The sequence below is a fragment of the Rattus norvegicus genome, chromosome 4 (genome assembly GCF_021556685.1).
Source record: "Rattus norvegicus strain SHRSP/BbbUtx chromosome 4, alternate assembly SHRSP_T2T, whole genome shotgun sequence".
Classification (NCBI taxonomy): Eukaryota; Metazoa; Chordata; class Mammalia; order Rodentia; family Muridae; genus Rattus; species Rattus norvegicus.
The window spans coordinates 156488374-156509021 of NC_141537.1; the positions used below are offsets into that span (position 1 = coordinate 156488374).

The window sequence follows — 20648 nt, forward strand, 5'->3', positions numbered from 1 at the left end:
AACATGTCCTTCCTCTCCCACATCCATGCCAGAAGCTATCAATTGTAGAGAGCCACACTTGAGTATCCCTGTTACACTCTTTAAGAGTTCGTTCTCATTGGTGGCTACCTGTCCAGGCTGCTACTCTTTTGGTGATGGGTGCTGTCCCGGAAGCCTTCCATGTCCTTCTCTGTCAGCCATGTGTCTGCAGTCATCAATGTCACAGCAAAGATAGCTTCCTTACTCTTCACAGCCAGCAGGAGCATGGATCACCAGCCTCCACATGGTTTCTGGCCACAGCACAGACCAGGAACACTGCTTCCATCTGTACTAGGGCCATGGACCCAGGCACAGTGGGGCCGCAGCCCTAGGCGGCAGCAGCGTGGACCCAGACATCACCATGGCTCAGCTGACAGTGCAGTCCACCTGAGTCAATATGGCTCTTGGCTGCAGTTCAGCCCACCAGGCATTATTTTATGTGTTTGTTTTTGTTTTTCAAGACAGGGTTTCACTGTGTAGCCCTGGCTTTCCTGGTCACTCTGTAGACCAGGCTGGTCTTGAACTCACAGAGATCCACTTGCCTCTGCCTCCCAAGTGCTGGGATCAAAGGCACGCACCACCTTTGCCCAGCTATGTGTATGGATGTTTTACCTGCGTGTATGTCTCTGTTCGACATGTATGTGGTACCTGAGGAGGCCAGAAGAGGACTTCAAACCCTCTGTGATTGGAGTTGCAGAGTGTTAGGAGCTGCTATGTGGGTGCTGGGAATTGAACTCTGGTCCTCTGCCTAAGTAACAAGTGGTCTTAAGAGTTAAGCCCTCTCTTCAGCCCTAGGGTCTTCTCCTTAATCTAAAGGCCCTATCTCCAAATACACCCTCCTGGGGATTAGGACTTCAGAAACTGGGGGTTGGGAGCAGATGCTAACAGTCCCATAAATGACAGCAAGCATTCCTTTTATTCCCTTTTGAACCGAAAGGTCTAGCACTTATAGTAGAGCCATGGCTCCATCCAATCCCATCGGGATGGGATATCCAAGGACATCGCCATTATAAGATGCGATTGAATGTCATCACTGTGACAAGTATCATCAACTTTTTCCTGAGACATGGAGAGCCTGTTCATAATATATAAATATAAAATGAACTTATTCAGGAGCATTGTCTGAGCCCTGGTGGGGCAGGGCAGTGAGCTGAACGACTTCTATAGGTATTGCAATTTTATAGGCATTTTAAAACATGAGAACACACAACCTGTAATCCAAGGCATATAAAATGGTCAGTAATAAACAAAGGGAAGAAGTAATAAAATAGGCTGCAGGAGGATAAATAAATTGTGGAGCGTTTGCCATGCATTCGACACAATTTAACTGTGGGTCTCCATTTTTATTTTATTTTTTTATTTTTGGTTTTTCGAGACAGGGTTTCTCTGTGTAGCCCTGGCTGTCCTGTAACTCACTCTGCAGACCAGGCTGGCCTCAGACTCCACAGAGATCTGCCTGCCTCTGCCTCCGGAGTGCTGGAATTAAAGGTGTGCCCCACAGCCATCCGACTGTCTCCATTTTTAGGCTATTACATTATAAGTCTATGACCTGCCTGGGTCATTCCTCTCTGTGGGCACCGTGATGCTACCGGGAAGCTGCTGGCCCAGCACTTCTGTCCCTGGAACTCTTCATGCAACTCTTCATGGTGTGTTACAGCAATGGAGGTGGCTTATCTGGAGCCACTGGGATAGGCAGTTCCAGCGTGGAGGCTATGTACCAGTACTTTCTCACGGGCGAAGATAATTAAAACATGTATCCTATCCTCAAGGCACTCATAGTCAAATGCATGAATGGTGGGCCAACAGAATAAATTACCTAGGTAAGTTTTACTCCCCTGGTTTCTTAGCACCGAAGCGAAGGCGCAAAGGTGCATCTTCACCTGTGTTTGGAAACAGACAGGCACATCTGGCCACAGCAGCTCCACTCGCATCTCGAAGAACTCGATTTCCCATGGTGACTTGTGTGAGTGGGCAGTTACTAGAGAAAAGAGGGAGAGAAGGAAGGCTGGGTGACATCTCTTAAGTCCGAAGTGGCCCCTTGGCAGGGAATTCCGTGTTGGAGTTCAGGTGTGAGAACCATCCAGCCCTGACGGACCACGGACCACCGGCATGAAGACAAAGGGACTTGTGGGGCCAGTTAGTAATGTGGCAACTGAAGAGGCTCTTAAGCCGGGCAGGGTGGTGCATTCTTTGGGAAGCAGAGACAGGTGGATCTTGGTGAGTTTGAGGCCAGCCTAGTTTACAAGGCAAGTTCCCGGACAGCCAGGACTACAGGCTAGGCGAGCCCTGTACCCCCCGCCCAACTAGATGGAGGGTGAGGGAATTCCCTTACTCCTCAATGTCATCTGTGGCCACAAAGAGGAGGTCCTAACAGGGCAGAGGCAATGAGAACCCTGATATTCTGGAGGACATGCAAAGTGACACATTTGGGGATTAAGTAGGAAGGGCTCTTCTTGTAGGAGTGAGTCAGGAGGAGAGATCTGAAAAACATGGAGAGGGAAATACTCTTGACAGTATTTAAAACAGCGCTGAATTCCTGAAGCCCGTATGGAGGGCTTGCTTCAGATGTATGCCATCTTATTGAATTCTCCAGTAACTAGGCAAGGGTAGAAGCTTGGGTCCTGACCCGGGGCTGGTCTGATCCTGCAGGCTCTCCTGGGCTGAGGTGACTCTGGCTAACAGACCAGTGTCTTCCCACCACATCAGCTAGTGCTGGCGGCAGGGCGACTGTGAACATTTGCGGGGAGAAACAAGCATTTGTTTTGGAGTATTTTTCCACTGCTTTCCAATGGCCTCGGGAGTGGATGCGGGGTTTGTACGCACACGTGTGTCGCGGTCACAGGACTGCTTCCCAGACTGCAAGGCGCAGGAGCTCAGCAGCGGCTCCAGGCACGAGAAGCAGCCGGGCTGGACTAGGGAGCCGCTGGTGGGAGGGGAAGTGCCATTGTGACCTACCCAGGTCCCTCCCCTCCGCGGGTACTGTGATGCTGCAGGGCAACTGCTGGCCCAGCATGTCTGTCTCAGGCCCCCTCCCTCACAGTGTGTCACAACCGCGGAGGCGGCCGTATCTGGAGCAGTTGGGGTGGGCAGGCCCAGCTGGGAGGCGAGCGGGCGAAGAGAGCGGCCACGATGGTGAGACTTCCCCGCCGGGGCTGGCCGGGGACGCGCGCAGGTGCCGGGGCAGAGAGCTGCGGGGCCACCGGGTAGCTGTGGAGTGGTTTTGGATCTACTGGGCTCCAAGTCTCCTGGAGGGGCTGTGGGTCAGTTCAGGGTCAAGGGCCTTGTACCCAGGGGTGGGAGACATCTAGTTGTCAGGTACCTTATATTTTGTGGAGAATGCAGAAAGCAGGGGCTATTCGACCCTTAAAGGGACCTAAGAGATCTGCGCTGGCTATTGAGAGGAGGGCGGACCTGGAGAGCCCGGTGGAGAGACGAGTTAGAATCTAGGGGACAGCCAGTCGTGGACCAGAGTGAGAAGAAATGGGATGTTGAGGGATTCTGGACAGGTGGTCTGGACTTGGGTGGCTGGGGGAGTAGATTGAGTCGAGTCTCCAAATCGAATCAAAGATGACACGTTCTATACCGGGGTCATTCTCCACCCTCATCATCCGGCCATCGGCTATCCACTCGGGTTTGAGGGCAACTTCAATTCGATATGGGTGCTGTGGACCCAAGAAGCTTCTCATGGTGCCTGTCACCAGTGCTGGCTCTCCGGCCATCGGCTTGGGTTTGGGGCGCCCTGGATTCGAGCTGGGTCCAAACCAGCTTCCCAGGCGCCTGGCGCTGAGCAAGCTCCTCACCTTTCCCAGCTGTCAAAGTCAGAAAGACTTTGAGACTCAGAAGTTTCCCTCCCCGGAGACCAAGGGACTTTAAATTTATTTCCTTTCCTGGTTTCGGGGCAGCAATTCTTCACTGGTAGCTGTCTCCACTAGCGGCTGCTACCTTCATAGCGAGAGAGACCCTCTTGAGCACTAGGGCAGCTCTGCAAAAGCCCCTGGGAAGCTCCAGGAGGACTAACGATGGCGTCAATCAGCGCCCTCCCCACCCCCGCCCCCCGGACGCCAGGAAGCCCTAGTGTTTCGGCAGTGAAGTGGGACAGAAAGGTTAGGGTGGAGGGTAGGGCAGAATAGGAGTATCTCACAAACCAAGGTCAGGTTCTCTGAGCCACTTGCTCAGGTGTCAGTGACAGTCAGCCCAGAACCTTCCTTCTCTCCTCCCCACTCCTTTCCTTCCTCCCCCTCCCCCTCCTCCCCCCTCCCTCCTCTTTTCCCCTCCTCCTGCCTCCCTCCTCCTCCCTGGCTGTTCATTTGGGAGAGTGCCCAAGACTTTCTGGCGCTGGCTGGCTCTCCTGTTAGCCCGACCTCTAAGCCTATCACTCCTCAAACATGCTACCAGACACACCTGGGAGCTTGAAGAATTTGGCAACGCAGGAGAGAGTGACCAGAGGAAACCACTTCTGTTCAGGTGCCTGGTGTGGGACCATAGAGGAGGGCAGAGCAGAAGTTCAGATTCAGGCACTTGGCTCTACAGCGATCTGTGTCACTTCAGGAAGGTCATCAAGCGTCTCTGGACTGGCTTTTCACATCTACAAAACGAAGAGGGCTTACATCAGACTTCCAAGGCTCTACATAGATTTTTATTATTTTTAGGCTTTTTGTTATAGGGTGATATAAATATGTATTTAAATGTATATGAATTATATACCTGTGCACATATGTGAAGGGTAAATGAGTGTTACTCTTCTAGCTTTATCATCCAACTTCCCTTATTGCCAGGATCAATCATTAATTTTTTGTTAAAAGACAGGTACTCGTTATGTATCACTGTTGGGCTAGCACTCATGTTATAGACGAGGCTGGCCTCAAACTCACAGAGATCCTCCTGACTCAGCCTCCTATGTGCTGGGATTAAAGACATGCACGGTCACATCCAGGAAAAAGAATTCAAAGTTTTATTTACTGTGTGTTACTGTGTGTTCATGTGCGTGGATGTGGTGTGTGTGTGTGTGTGTGTGTGTGTGTGTGTGTGTGTGTGTGCAGGTGTGCTTGCACACAGGTCTTTAGGCATCGGTGTTCTCCTTACACTGTGGAATCTGATAACCAAACTCCAGTCATTAGGCTTGCTTGGCAAGTCCTTTCACCTGCTGAACCATCTCTTTGGTCTCACTATTATTAGACTTGCTTTGTTTATTGGCCACATGCCGTGGAGCTCATATTTAGCACCTACAGTACCTAGTGCATAGCTCTTGCTTTAAAGGTTCCAAAGTGCTCTATCATGTCTACACTTGAGCTCTGCTCTGACTCTCAGAGTAGAGCCTGGACGATGCCTGGAGAAGGGGACAGAAATTGTATGTAATTCAGCCTGTTGGCGAATGCTATAGAGGAATGACAAAACACAACAGCAAGGCTTAAAAGGGTTTTGAAAATGGTCAACTACCTTGAAAGGAGCCCATCTTTGTATCATGAAGTCCTGAGCTTTGTGTACTGACATGTATGCCCAGCACCTTCTTGATGGACAACATTTCCCAGTGGCTGGAAATGTTGATGGGGCCATTCCCATAAACTCTTAGTGATTCTTTCTTTCCTTCCCTCCCTCTTTATCTTTTACTTTGACATGGGCCTTATTCCATTGCCCAGGCGTCCCTTAAACTTGTGTTTTCTAACCCCTCAGCTTCCTGAGCAGATGGGAGACTCAATCTCTTTCTTCTTTTCTTTTTACAGTGGGGCTGGGGCTGGGAGTGCAGTCCTGGGGCCCAACCTTGCACACTTGGCAACTGCCATATCTTTGAGCCACATCCTCAGACCCTGACTCTTTCCTGAAAGACTAGAACGATCAGTTTGTAAACCTTGATCTCAAGAATTCTGCCCTTCCTGGTGTCTTCACTTCCTACAGTGGGGTCAAGTTTCAGGCAGCCAGCGTGGCCCTTCTTCCTATGCAGGTCAGGGAGGTCTCCTTGGGAGTTGAGCAGAATCAGTTTTGTCATTTCTGGTTTTTGTCGGGTAGGAGACATGTCCCCACACATAATTTCAGGGAGGTCACTCTCCAGTCAGGAGGCAGGTGGGCACACTTCTTGAGATTTCTGGCTTTCTTCCCAAATCATATGGAATGCATGTCACTCTATCCACCGATGCCTTTGCGTGGTTCCACACTGGATACTCAAATTACACGCCTGGAGGGTTTTGACTCTTCAAAGCAAAGCCTCCCTTAACCTTCAGATCAGCAGGACAATCCCACACCCCAAGCATCCCATCTGCTATCTGCATTCTTCCAGCAAGCAGCTGATGGTGCTTAGTTTGGGGGGAAAAGTATGAAGGTTCCTGGCCAGGTACCCTAAGCCAAATCCATGCCAATGGAGCAGGAACCAGAGAGTTTTTATAAAGGTCACGTGGAGATGGGGACACCTTTAGCATGACCCTTGAATGAAATACCTTCACGTCAGTCCTTTAGCTTTGAGGAACACTGGCTGCTTCAGATGGAAATGAACATCAAATGGTGACAGATATCACATACACTTGCAAACACTGGCAGCTAGAGGGGAGAGCAGTGTGTCTAGGGACAGGGCTAGAGTCATTGGCTTGTCTGGTGTTGCCTGGCATCACCCAGCTGCACCATGTGGCTTTGCTGTGCTGAATACATAGATGGCCGTTGTGGCCCAGAGCACTGTGGGGGTTACAGCCATTGCTCCTTTCCTAGGTTTCTCTCCACCGGACACTTGGGGACCTGCTCCTGAGTGATGGGTCCTTGGCGACTGTGGTGTGGATGAAGTGTCTTGATAGGAATCAGCTGGGGGAGGGGTGCGGGCGTTAATGCTATTTTCAAGTGTTTGCTGACCGTCGTCCTTGGTGAAGGGGCTCCCGGGCGCCCTTGCAATGGATGAAAGTTAATAACTTTGAGGAAGAAATGGCTGGGAGCCAGGTCGGAGATAGGGAGAATGGGAGGATGTGGTATCGTTTGAGGAAGGAAGTGGACCAACTGTTCACTTTTTCTTGGGTTACTTGGGGAGCTGACAATGATGTGGCCTCTGTAGTTGGCATTTCCTCTGTCTCCTGAAGGAGCGTGAAAAAGTGCAGTAGATAGTGTGTGTGTCCCACCGAAACCTGACCTAGCCTGTCCTGTTGCAACGCCAGCCAGCGGGAGCCCAAGGGCCTTTGATAACCACAGGGTCTCTTGCGCCAGAATCTGCATCCCAAGCACCCCCACCACTTGCCTCTCACCAGCACTCTTGCTGCCTGTATCACTCGCGCCCCTCTCTGCTCTGGCTGTTCTAGCTCTTCTCTCTCATCAGGGATCCCAAACACACACTAATTGAAGGGTCTGGGCAGCGAGAACTCCATCTTCGATGAGTCATGTTTGTTCTTTCTTTAATTATCCCCCTGGAACACCATGGCTCTACTTGCCAGCTTTGTGACCGAGGTCCTATGTGATTTTTTTCCCCCTAAAGCCCAACATTAGAATTAGCACAGCATTATTTCTAATGCCGTTTGAAGAGGCTTCCTGAGAGGGCCCGCATGACACCCAAGCACAGGTGGCCAAGAAACACTGAACCTGTGTCAGTCCTTCACGCGCGTCCTGATGCCGGGCTGCGTCACTAACTTTCCGAGAGAAATATTCTGCTCTTGATTTTTGTGAAACTTTGAACTGACTTTTTTTTTTTTCTTCTCTTTAACACAGGGTTTCTCTGTGTAGCCCTTGGCTGTCCTGGAACTCATCCTGTAGACCAGGCTGGCCTTGAACTCAGAGATCTGAGCAGGTACCTCTGCCTCCAGAGTGCTGGGATCAAAGGTGTGAGCCACCAAGGCCGACTCAGACCAGGGTCTTCAACATGGTCGGAATTGCTCTACCTCTGAGCTGTGCCACTGGCCTTGAAATGATGTTGGAAGATTCAAAACATTCTTCCCCTGAGGAGAACGTGTAGCTTATTTTAGTCTTCTGAGAACAGAGCAAAAGGGACTGACGATACTAAAACGAGGGAATATGTTAAACAGGATCCACACGAGGGTTTCTTGTAGTAGACTCTGAAAGGCTGTGGAGTTCTAGAATATTGTCTGTGACAGATCTACTTTCTACGGAGGATGGGCACAGGGGACACAGCTGTCCCACCAGCTCTGCCCTTCATGAACTCACGCTCCATATAAACTGGCAGTTGTGGGGCATGTCCTAAATACTCTTGTTCATATTCCTAATTGTACATGCCCTAGGCCTGTCTAAATTCACCAGGAGTCTAGTCCTTCAGCGGGCCAAGCCGGCCGTTGTGGTTTCTTTCTTTAACCGCCATGAACTGCATCAATGTGTTCTTAGGCTCTGCCTTCTCTCTCTGTGTTAAACGTGCTGGCAACCCACAGAGCTCTCACTCCGCTCATCTCTGCTTATGGCCAAGCACTGTGCTTGGACAGTTGCTTGCCCATGGTGTTTTAGTCTCCTATAGCAGGAAGAGAGAGACACCTGAAGAAACAACCATCATGGCTGAGCGCTGTGTGATAAACCAAGAGACAATTAGGAGCTAACCCAGCAGGGACCCCAGGGCTGGTCTGTGGTTATCCTTACTTCCTGCCAGTAGGGAGTGGCCTGTGGCTGGAATGTTGAGAACCCAATAGGTGCCAGCACACTGCCATTTAGAGTCGTCTTGCACACCACAGTGCTCATCACGCTGGGCTGAACCTTCCAGGTGTTCTGGTATATCAGGTTAGTGAGGCCAGCCGCCCCCTGGATCGTGAGTTCAGGGCTTCCGGGGCCTTCTCTTCGAGGGACCCAGAAGAAGGGAGCTCCAGAGGCACTGATTCAAAATAGAATCGGGAGGAGGGGACTGGGAGCTTTGGCTACCAATGGGAACCTGAGATAGGAGTTTGGAGCAACATGAGACTGAAATACGCCTGCTGACCTAGCTTACCTTTGCGCCCGTCTTATCCCGAGCAGCAGCCTCCTGGTAGCGGCAGAGGAAGACGACTCATTTTTAAAGAGATTGGTCTCTGGTTCTCCCCAGTGTTTCTGTACAGAGAGCGTTTCCTATTAGGAATTTGGCATGATGAGCTTCGTTTTGACGTCTACTACTGGGCTTGTACTGAGGAAGATGCAGCCGCACCCCAAGGCTCTGGAAATCGAGAGTAAGAGTGAGGTGGAGGTTATAGGGTGCAAAAGATGGAGAGCGCTCAGGCTGGACTCATACGCCCTGGGTTCTGGGCCAGGCTTTTTTTTTTTTTTTTTTTTTTTTGCTGCACTGTTGTGAATCTTCAGGCTAACCTTTGTGTCTCTGTGCCTCTGTTTTATCTCCCAGCAGTGGAGAAGGGATCATTAGGTGATCCGTGGGGCCCGGCCACCTCTATGCTGAGTGTTCTACACTTACATCTCATCCTCCGCATAGCAGACAGGCGACCTTTCATGGGTGTGAGGACTGGCCTCCCACGGGTGTCATGCTGGTCTCCCGTGCTCATCTGTAGAGCTTCGAGTAGGAAGAGGGGTGGCTGGGCAGACAGTGTAAAGAAGGCCACTCATTGCTTGTGCCAGCATCTGCTGGGGCAACAAGCCCTGAGGTTACCTACTTAGGATGTGAGGGGTTGAGGTTGGTTTGGTTTTAAGAGGTATCAGTGTGTGCTTGGTTGTCCCTGGTGGTCCTTGACCTGAGGTAGAGACATACAGCAGAAGCAAGTGATAAACCACATCCTTGATGGCTAAGGAGTGAAAGAGGAGCCGAGGGAGAGGCTGGGGCTCCATAGTCCCATGAGAGCCTGCCCCCGGGAACCCAATCACACACTGCTGGCCTCCACCCCTTAGCCTCCCCTACTTCTTAATAGCGCCAGAGGCTGTGGGTCAGGCCTTAACAGGGGGCACCTATAGAAGACATTCGATCCAAACGAACTATAGGACCCCCTCATGAGCCAAGTATCCCATGGAGCCCCGAGGATGTTCATGGACCGCAGTTTCCAAGAAACTTCCTGTAAGTTGTAATTTCACTCACATCTGAACTCTTTGCCCAGCACAAACTCTTGCCCGGCTTTAGTCTGAGCTTCTGGTGCCTCGGGGGTGGCTGCATCGAGTGCACAGCACGTAAAATTCCAAACAGGAAACAGAGACCGATCAAGCCCAGGAGCTTGTGTGCGGTGGGCAAGCTCTCTTTCTACAACGTTGAAACTTTCGCTTGCTCTCACAGGGTGGGCGCTTAGTAAATGCCGGCTGGACGAGGGGCTGTGAGAAGCGGAAAGAACCAGGCTAAGTGGTTTGGACCCTGGATGGAGTCTGTGCTCTGACGTCCATTTCTCACCTAGATTTACTTTATTAATTTCCTCATTTTTTTTTTACTATGAAAGAATGTAAACCTCCCGAGAAATAGATGAGTAAATGCCAGCCATGTTTCCTGCTCAGGTGTGACAGTGATTATCTTAGGCTACAGTCACACATCACCTGTGCTTGCGGGTGTTTTAAAATAGCCGGGAGTGCAGGACCGAACATCGAAGGTCCTGAGTTTAGTCTCAAATACTGTTAAAAAAAAAAAAGTATTTTAAAGAACCGATATCATGATATCTTGTTGCTAGGTGTTTCAGATGTAATTTTAGACACAAGTAACATTTTCATATTTAACCTCATATTTATTTTACTCAGTGACTAAAATGAGTGAATTTCTCTATTTTGATTTGTTCAAGTCAGAATTCAAAGTCTGCATGGTCCGTGTAGCTGTTTGCTTCTTACGTGGTTTTGGTGTGGTACAGTCCCTGCTGCCACTCTTATTTCTCATGAGCTCAAAGATAGTGTGGTTTAGAGGTGGATGCTGTCCTGGTATGCCAGGGGTGGGGCAGAGAGGGAGGGAGAGGGGGAGGGGAAGAAAGAGGGAGGGCAAGAGGGAAAGGAGGAGAGGGGGAGAGGGGGATAAGAGAGGGGAAGAGGGAGGGGAAGAGGGAGGGGAAGAGGGAAAGGGAAGGGAAAGAGAGAGAGTGGGGAGGGGGAAAAGAGGGGTAGAGAGAAAAGAGAGGAGAGAGAAAAGAGAGAAGGGGAAGAGATGGAGAGAGAGGAGAGATAAAAGAGAGAGCCAGAGAGAGAGAACATGCAACAGGGCAGTGTTACTCCTTCATTCTGCCTGTAGGTGTCTAGTGGGCGCTACACTGTTAAGCAAAGAGCATTCTGGGATGTTGCTCCATGGTGGAGCAAAAAGGACAGCTTGAGTGGGGACAAATGAGTTTTTCTCAGAATGTCTTCTTTTTGGTTTTTACTCAAGAATAGAGGGAGAGAGGAGGGAAGGGGCTGAGAGAGGGGGCACTTTGTAAAGATATTTATTCATTAATAAAAGATTGAGGGTGTCAAAGTGACCAGAAACACTGCATCGGATATTGGTGGTTGCAGCCCACTTCTATCCTTGGCTCTTCTTCTGGTGATTTATTTTTATTTTTGTTTTCCTGCAAAAGCCCTCCATCTTCCCTGGAAAGGCCTGGAATGTTCCAGAAGGAAAGTCAGCTGACTGGAAACCAGGCAGCACCCTCAATAAACTGTGGGGGTGGTTGGCATACGATGGTGACAGGAAGGGACAGAGCTCAGAAGGCTGAGGATTGGGGCCACTGATGATACTGTAATGTGGAGGAGAAGGGGGAGGAGGAGGAAGAGGAGGAAGAAGAGGAGGAAGAGGAGGAGGAGAAAGGGGAGGAGGGGGAGGAAGAGGAGGAAGAGGAGGAAGAGGAGGAGGAAGAGGAGGAGGAAGAGGAGGAAGAGAAAGGGTAGGAGGGGGGAGGAGGAAGAGGAGGAGGGAGGAGGAGGAAGAGGAGGAGGAAGAGGAGGAGGAAGAGGAGGAGGGAGAGGAGGAGGAGAAAGGGTAGGAGGGGGAGGAGGAGGAGAAAGAGGAGGAAGAGGAGGAGGAAGAGGAGGAGGAGAAAGGGGAGAAGGAGAAAGGGAGGAGGAAGATGAAGAGGAAGAGGGGGAGATCCTAGATCAGGCTCTGTGTGGGCCTGCCCATTGCTCCCACAGCGTTGGTATCTTCCTGAGAGGCCGCAGGTTCTTGCTGTGTGTGGTGTAGTTTTGTGTCAATCACAACATGCTCACCGTGCTTGGTTGGTATGGGATGTGGCTTCCTTAGTCCTGAGCAGAGTCCTCTGGTGGAAACAGCAAACAGCTCTGCAGCCAAGGGAGAAGGAATGGGAGCCTGCGAGCTCAGACTCTGTCTGCTCACACCATAATGGCGACTATGGTAAAGCCAATGGCAATCACGGCTAAATGGTTGTTTTCAGACGAGGAGAGGTGGAGCGACCTCTCCTCGTTGAGATGGCGAGCTGTGACCCCTGAGGGTTACAGTGCCTTGGTGGGCTTTGAGAAGTACTGTTGGGCTGTATGTAGCCTGCAGCACTGTGCTCCATGCTGGTGGCTTTGAACGCCCGCACACTTCCTGGGGCAAAGGCCAGCAGAGGGAGACTGGGGACTCAGCTGCAGAACCCAACCAGGAAGCAACAGGTCCTGAAATCCCTGGCTCTTGGAGACAGCGAGGGCATCTGCTCTGTCCGTGTTCAGAGAGGTTTCTACGTTCCCAGGAGTTGGAACTTTGATGTGGACACTGCTTGTTTCCATGACTAGCCTTGCTCTCCGGAGGCTCAGCCTCCTGGCTTGGGTTACCCGGAGCTGGAAAGGGCCGAATCAGGTCATGGATAAGAATAGAAACCTACAGACAGGCACATGCTTCCCTGCTGGGTTCTGGCAGGTACCATAGTACACGGTCACCACCATGTTGGCCACTGCTTCCCCACAGGCTGGGAATGGGTGAAGGGCAAGTCTATATCCTCAGGACTGAACACACACACACACACACACACACACACACACACACACACACACACCACCTTATTTTTAGGTGATAAGGCTAGGGTGAATTAGACAGTTGAGGCTTCAAATCAGAGAAATAGAGATAGAAGGACACTCAAGAGGTGAGTTTTACTTGCCACTTGGCCTGTCCTAAGCAGTGATGAAGTAGTGAATGGTGGCTGTGAAAATGTTTCTAATTTCTCAGCATGCAGGAAGAGCCTAACTTGACCTTGATGACACTTGACACTGTGCGTATGATGGCTGCCCTGTGATAGTCTGAGGCTCTGTGTGCACACCCACATGTGTGCTGTCTCGGGAGGTTAAAGTTAGTTCTGCTGTCTTTTTCTTCCTCAGTACCAGGCGTGAGGGACTAGCCTTGGAGAGCAAGCTACAGAGCAGGCAAGACAACGAAACAACTGACTCCTTTTTGTCTTGTGCGAGACGTAGCAGTGCCAGGCACCTCGAACCCCAGACACATCCTGTTCGTGGGGTGATGTGCCCTGATGAGGGGTTGAGCACCCTGCGCATTGAATGCGGGGAAGGGATAGGCCTCAGTCTGTGGCTGGGATCTTGGATCTCTGATCTTGATGTGCTCTGTTTCCACAGAGGGAATGCATATCAGTCCATGTGGGTCAAGCGGGAGTTCAGATTGGCAATGCCTGCTGGGAGCTCTTCTGCTTGGAGCATGGTATCCAGGCGGATGGGACCTTTGGCACTCAGGCCAGCAAGATCAACGACGACGACTCCTTCACCACATTTTTCAGTGAGACTGGCAACGGAAAACATGTGCCCCGGGCTGTCATGGTGGACCTGGAGCCTACAGTAGTAGGTGAGAACTGGCAGAGAGCTCTCTGCTGGGAACAGCAAAGTGCAGGGCCCTTGGCTTTTGAGAGCCAGATGAGATGAAAGGTCTGAGTGAGCCAACTCGTCCTCCATGTGACCTCTCTTAGCTCCCTGGGGAGCTAGTATTAGGGGTGGAAAGTGTCGACATTGTTACTGATAGGATAGCAGGGCGTTCGAAACATAAACAGTTTTAGAAACAATTAGAAACCTCACAAACAGCCCGTTTCCTAAAGTATAGGTTTCTGATTCTGTGAGCTGCCTGCCATCTGGCCTCATGGGTACGGTGTAATCCTGCAACACTTTACAGTCACAGAAAAACACAGGGATGGATTCCAGCTTAATCAGGACAGGGTTCCCCTTGCCCTCTGGAGGATCCATATCCAGGTGGAGGGAAGGAGAAGAGAATGGCTTTGGTGTTTGAAAAGTGGGATCTCCTCCTCCACCCTTGGTGGCTCAGGGCCCCAGGGGTGGCTAAACTCTTATTACCCAGGATCCTTCAGTCGATTACAGACTCGTTCTAGGGTGGGCTGGCCTCACTCCAGGGGTGTCTCAGATGAGAGGGATAGAATGTCTCTCCTGGAAACCCGGATCTGAGGGTCCTGTCTCTTGACAGACGAGGTGCGGGCAGGGACCTACCGCCAGCTCTTCCACCCTGAGCAGCTGATCACAGGGAAGGAGGATGCAGCTAACAATTACGCCCGCGGACACTATACGGTGGGCAAGGAGAGCATCGATCTGGTGCTGGACCGGATCCGTAAACTGGTAAGCTCGGCGGGGCAGGGCAGAGCAAGTCTGGTGAGGCACGGTCTCAGGTGAGATGATAGAGCAAGACATCATCTGCATCTGGCTGAGGGCATATAGTTCCTAGAGCTCATCTGTCCTAGAGGTTCTTTTCTGTTTTTTCCCTTTCTTTCTTTCTTTCTTTCTTTCCTCCTTCCTTTCTTTCTTTCTTTCTTTCTTTCTTTCTCTCTCTCTCTCTCTTTCTTTCCTTCCTTCCTTCCTTCTTTCCTTCTTTCTTTCTCTCTTTCTTTCTTTCTTTTTTTTTTTTTTTTGGTGCTGAGGTTCAAATCCAGGGCCCCATCCCGTCAGGCACATGCTGTACTGCTGGCTGTTCCCCTAGCCTTCTGTTCATGTCTCAGAAGGAACATTCACAGGGACAGTATACCTCTCAGGCCTGGGTATCCTAACCTGCCCTATAGCCCTATAGCCGAGGAAGATTTCAGCCATAGGTGAGGTTGAAGTTAGGAACATAGGTTAGTAAAGCTTTAGTTTGAAAGAAGTGAGGAAGAGATTTGAGTCCTTGTATTTGAGTACTTACATATGCATTACATACCTTCCAATTACATACCCTCGTTTACTCTCTAACACAGGGGAGATATTTCCTTTGTTTTTTTTTTTTTTTTTTTTTTTTTTTGGTTCTTTTTTTCGGAGCTGGGGACCGAACCCAGGGCCTTGCGCTTCCTAGGTAAGCGCTCTACCACTGAGCTAAATCCCCAGCCCCGAGATATTTCCTTTGTAATTGATGGATTCAGGAGTTGAGGGCCAGGGCAGCTTGGTGCCTTAACTTGGATCACACGTTAGAGAGTATGGAGTTAGGATCTGAATAGGTTGGCTTGACTGCAAAGCTGCACTGTGGGTTACATCGCTGTGTCTTCTTAAGTTCTCATTTCCATATGCTGGGGGAAACAAATGACAGGCCTGTGGTGCCCAAAAGTTTAGAACCACTGGATTGAGTGATCATAGCTCACAGCCTCTGGGGAAAATTTAGTGAGTCTATGGGTTCTCTTAGTTTTTCCTGGAGTCAACACTGAGCGCTTACTACATGTCAGGTGCTTGCCGGGAACATGGCGCGATCTCATTAGCCATCACAGAACTTCCAAGATGAGGATGTAGTTAAGGAGGACTGGGCCCTTAGAAAGGTTAATAGGGGCTGAATTGTTTACAAGTTGGGAATTCATAGATGTATCGGTTGGCTTGGTGTGGTCATGATGTACACAAAAGCCACAGCATCACGATATACCCCACAAATACACATGGCTATGGTTTGTCAACCTGAAAACACTTTAAAAAAAAAATTGAAAAATCTTAATAGAAAAAAAACCCAAAAAACAGAAAACAAAAAACAAAACCACAGCTCCATTTACATTTCAAAGACCTGTACCCTGAGCCCTTTCCAAGGTTGAGTTGTGCAGGAAGACATCCATGGCCATAAAATCCTATGACAAGGATAGGGTATCTGGCAAGGTTTGAGTTCTCAGAAGGCAAGGTCACTGCCATGGCAACTCTGAGACTTTCTACTCCTGGTTTAGTGAGCTCAGAGGCCAAGCCTTGTGTACACACACATGTTTGGTTTGACAGTTTGGGCATTAACCACTTCTCCCAAGATCAAAACAACCTTTTTTGTGTGTTTTAGTCCCTATAGGCTATTGCGATTTCTCTGACATAAAAATACAGAGGATGGGATAATGGTCTGGATATTTCTCCAATTGGTGTGTGTGTGTGTGTGTGTGTGTGGTCTGTATGTGTCTGTTTGTGTGTGTCTGTGTGTCTCTGTGTGTGTTTATGTCTCTCTCTCTCTCTCTCTCTCTCTCTTTGTCTGTGTCTGTCTGTGTGTGTTTATGTGTCTGTGTGTATGTGTCTCTCTCTGTGTGTGTCTGTGTGGTCTGTATGTGTCTGTGTGTGTCTCTGTGTGTGTTTATCTCTCTCTGTGTGTGTGTTTATGTGTCTGTTTGTGTGTGTATGTCTGTGTGTGTCTGTGTGTGTCTGTGTGTGTATGTCTCTCTCTCTCTCTCTCTCTCTCTCTCTCGCTCTCTCTCTCCGTGTGTGTGTGTGTGTTTATGTGTCTGTTTGTGTGTGTCTCTGTGTGTGTGTATCTCTGTGTGTGTGTGTTTATGTGTCTGTTTGTGTGTGTATGTCTGTGTGTGTCTGTGTGTGTATGTCTCTCTCTCTCTCTCTCGCTCTCTCTCTCCGTGTGTGTGTGTCTGTGTGTCTGTGTGTGTATGTCTCTCTCTCTCTCTCTCTCTCTCTCTCTCTCTCGCTCTCGCTCTCGCTCTCTCTCTCCGTGTGTGTGTGTGTGTTTATGTGTCTGTTTGTGTGTGTATGTCTCTCTCTCTCTCTCTCTCTCGCTCTCTCTCTCCGTGTGTGTGTGTGTGTGTGTTTATGTGTCTGTTTGTGTGTGTGTGTCTGTGTGTGTATGTCTCTCTCTCTCTCTCTCTCTCGCTCTCTCTCTCCGTGTGTGTGTGTGTGTTTATGTGTCTGTTTGTGTGTGTCTCTGTGTGTGTGTATCTCTGTGTGTGTGTGTTTATGTGTCTGTTTGTGTATGTATGTCTGTGTGTGTCTGTGTGTGTATGTCTCTCTCTCTCTCTCTCTCTCGCTCTCTCTCTCCGTGTGTGTGTGTGTGTCTGTGTGTCTGTGTGTGTATGTCTCTCTCTCTCTCTCTCTCTCTCTCTCTCTCTCTCTCTCTCTCCCCGTGTGTGTGTGTGTGTTTATGTGTCTGTTTGTGTGTGTGTGTCTGTGTGTGTATGTCTCTCTCTCTCTCTCTCTCTCCGTGTGTGTGTGTGTGTGTGTGTGTGTGTGTGTGTGTGTGTGTCTGTGTGTCTGTGTCTAGGACTCTTCCTAATTTCTCCTTGTTTCTGGCTCTCTCCAGACTGATGCCTGCTCCGGCTTGCAGGGTTTCCTGATCTTCCACAGTTTTGGTGGGGGCACAGGCTCTGGCTTCACTTCTCTGCTGATGGAACGCCTTTCTCTTGATTATGGCAAGAAGTCCAAGCTAGAATTTGCCATCTACCCAGCCCCACAGGTCTCCACAGCAGTGGTGGAGCCCTATAACTCCATCCTGACCACCCATACCACTCTGGAACACTCTGATTGTGCTTTCATGGTGGACAATGAAGCCATCTACGACATCTGCCGCAGGAACCTGGATATTGAGCGCCCCACCTATACCAACCTCAATCGCCTCATCAGCCAGATTGTCTCCTCCATCACGGCCTCTCTCCGCTTTGATGGAGCCCTCAACGTGGACCTCACAGAGTTCCAGACCAACCTGGTACCCTACCCCCGAATCCACTTCCCGCTGGTCACTTACGCACCCATCGTCTCTGCCGAGAAAGCCTACCACGAGCAGCTGTCTGTGGCAGAGATAACCAGCTCTTGCTTCGAGCCCAACAGCCAGATGGTGAAATGTGACCCACGTCACGGCAAATACATGGCCTGCTGCATGCTCTACCGTGGTGATGTGGTACCCAAGGATGTGAATGTCGCCATTGCTGCCATCAAGACCAAGAGAACTATTCAGTTTGTTGACTGGTGTCCCACAGGCTTCAAGGTGAGAACTGATGACTTGGGTTGGGAGAGTGCTTGGCGATACAGAGGGGATTACTGAGGATTGGGGGGAATGAATCTTGGGAGCTTCTGGTCTTTTATGATAACGCGGGAAGATGACTTAAAGCAAATCCTACAGTGATTTCATTCAGCGTTGAGATGTTCAGCTGTTGAAGGATGGTTTGCTTAAGCCACTTTAGAAAGGGTAGAGTTTAAGGCTCTTTACGATTAGTTGACCATCCTTGAGTTTTTTGTTTTTGTTTATTTTTTAGACTGAGGGACCTGAATCACAAGGTCTTGAGGACTTGCAATTCATTTTAATTTGCCTAAAAGAAAGTTCAATGGGTATTCTACACTTCTAGGTACATTTTAATTTTAGAGCCTACCACATGATTCAAATTGCTGGAGAGGCACAATCCTTTCTCTAACAGAAGATGTATATTCCTAATATATGATAAAAGTTAACTATTTGCCTCGTACGACTTATTCTGCTCAGAGTGACATGAAGAGAGTTTCTAGTCTTAATGTGACTGAGTCCTGTTAGCCATGAAGCCCTGACTTTCTCCTCTATTAGCTGTGCTCCTGCAAAGCAAGGGGACACAGTTTTCCTGCTCACCACTCCACTCTTTGTGACGCACACTGTCTTTTCCTTCCTAGACACTGCCTGTGGTAATGGGTCAGTTTGGCCATCCTGGCCAAAGCAGCCAAGGTCGTCTAAGCACTGGACTTCCTTTTTTAGAAAATTGAAATAACAATATAAGCTGATAAGGAAGAAGAACAACTGATAGAAAAGTGGGGAGGTGGGGTGATGGACACAGAGGAGATGGCTCTCTATCTTAAGCTTGCTCTGAGGTCCCGTATGGAAAGATGAGTCAGGTGGCAGTTGCTTTTCAGGGTGGCCCCAGCCAGCAGGATCCATTCTGCTAAGCCTCTCCTCTTGTCATTCTCCCAACTCAACTCAGGTCTACGATGTCACTGATGTCACGGTGGATGGGAAGGGAGGCCTACACTGGCCAGAGCCACACCAGCTACAGGCATGGTGTGGCAAACCATATCTCTTTCACATCCATGACCTGCTGTTTGTTTAGCAGTGGTGTCCCTTACAGTCAGCAGTATCTGGAAACACGGTTTTAAAACAGTGAATCTAAGAGGCTGGCAATTTATTGGCCTGGGTTATGTTAGTTTAGGGCAATGCCATGGTTCTTAGTACAGTTTCCTAGAATTCTTGGTCTGCTTTGGTTTGGGGCTTTTGTGGGGAGATTTCTAGGGTGGGAGCCCCATGGGAGAAGCCTCCCTCTCCATCCCTCAATGTGCTAGTAGATCTTGGAAGGTTGTCTTGCTTGCATGTGACCTCTTCTGTGGTTGGTGTTTCTGTTTTTTTTCTAAGAACACTGTTTACTAGAGACCGGGCCTTTCAAGCAGTAGCAGCACCCCCAAGGACCTCTTTAATTTATTGCTCTGGATTCTTCCTGTGACCTCATAAATAGCTCTTCACCCTGACAGAGAAACTTCCCTAAAATTATTGAAAAAGACTAAGGGGCGTCAGATAAACATCTAGCAAACAATAAGCTTGATGATAATAATTTGAGTTCTAGAAACTGATCTGCCTTTAACAGGCAAGGCATTTCCTGCCCCCCTCCCTGCCCTGAGATAAACATTCGAAACGCCCCCTTTCACATTGCAGCTTCATTTGAACATCTGCCGACTTGATAACTTCCACTAACATTTCCTCTTTTTAGCAGCCTGTCCTTTATTTCTCCTCCAGCCTTTAGTTTCTAAGCCCTTGCGATCCTCCTGCTTCAGATCCATGGCCCGGACATGACAGACACACACACCACTGTGCCCCTTCCCCTTTGCTTTGATTTCCACCCCCAGCATACATCCTTTAGATCCGCCCATGTCCCCAACTTTTCTGTCTATTCTCCTGCTCCATTCAGCAGCCCCATGCCCAGGTCTTACCAACATAGCTTGTCCTGATGTCCTGACGTTGTCTTTGGCGGAATCGTGTGTCATTCTGTGGCCTGTCTCCTTTCTCTGTTCCCCAGGTGGGCATTAACTACCAGCCACCTACTGTCGTGCCAGGAGGAGACCTGGCCAAAGTCCAGCGAGCAGTATGCATGCTGAGCAACACCACAGCAATCGCAGAGGCCTGGGCCCGCCTTGACCATAAGTTCGACCTCATGTATGCCAAACGGGCCTTTGTACATTGGTATGTTGGAGAGGGAATGGAAGAAGGAGAATTTTCTGAGGCCAGGGAGGACCTGGCTGCTCTGGAGAAGGATTATGAAGAAGTGGGGACTGATTCGTTTGAAGAAGAAAATGAGGGGGAGGAATTTTAAATATACACTTGCCCCATGACTATGTCTCTTTGTTGTGTTGGTTCCCCTCAAAGCATGCTGGGATCCTTTCCTAACACTGTACTCAGACACACAGCTGCAGATGTACCCTCTCTCTCCTGTTTTCTCTTCTTAGGATGTCGCGCTCACTCTACTGTGGGGAAAAGGAAACCACAGAAAGAGAAAGTGACAGGCTGGCCTCTCAGCCCTGGCCTGGTTCCTGTCCTACATAGAAGGGCCCCTGACTCCAGCAATCAGGCAATGTGACCAGCCACATGGGTACTGAACATACAGGGAACTCTCCCTGGAATGGAATAGCTTCATTACTGAAGAATGAAAGCGAGCAGGTCACAAACACAG

At 49.7% G+C, this 20648-nt stretch overlaps 1 protein-coding gene and 1 long non-coding RNA gene across 5 annotated transcripts; one reads left to right on the forward strand and one right to left on the reverse strand.

The window, feature by feature from the left end:
- Positions 1–1181: 1181 nt before the first annotated feature.
- Positions 1182–20282, reverse strand: LOC147995045 (uncharacterized). Its single transcript, XR_015686979.1, has 4 exons — positions 19912–20282; positions 8906–9106; positions 2351–4603; positions 1182–1996 (listed from the first exon to the last, which is right to left on the reverse strand). It is a non-coding gene; the product is annotated as an uncharacterized LOC147995045 (long non-coding RNA).
- Tuba8 (tubulin, alpha 8) lies at positions 3066–20310 on the forward strand. Of its 4 annotated transcripts, XM_087659004.1 has the most exons (6): positions 8904–9119; positions 9787–9949; positions 13393–13615; positions 14243–14391; positions 17276–17956; positions 19998–20310. In XM_087659004.1, exons 2-6 carry the CDS (start codon positions 9902–9904, stop codon positions 20289–20291), a joined length of 1395 nt encoding a protein of 464 aa, XP_087515130.1. In that variant the 5' UTR covers positions 8904–9119; positions 9787–9901; the 3' UTR covers positions 20292–20310.
- Positions 20311–20648: the final 338 nt, after the last annotated feature.

What these genes read in the sequence shown, in the direction of transcription:
- Tuba8 (XM_087659003.1), top strand. Translation starts at nt 9,902, where the DNA reads ATGGAGCCCCGAGGATGTTCATGGACCGCAGTTTCCAAGAAACTTCCT. An exon ending in CAGTTTCCAAGAAACTTCCT is followed by an intron (nt 9,950 to 13,392) that starts GTAAGTTGTAAT and finishes CTGTTTCCACAG; the next exon opens with AGGGAATGCATATCAGTCCA. An exon ending in CCTGGAGCCTACAGTAGTAG is followed by an intron (nt 13,616 to 14,242) that starts GTGAGAACTGGC and finishes GTCTCTTGACAG; the next exon opens with ACGAGGTGCGGGCAGGGACC.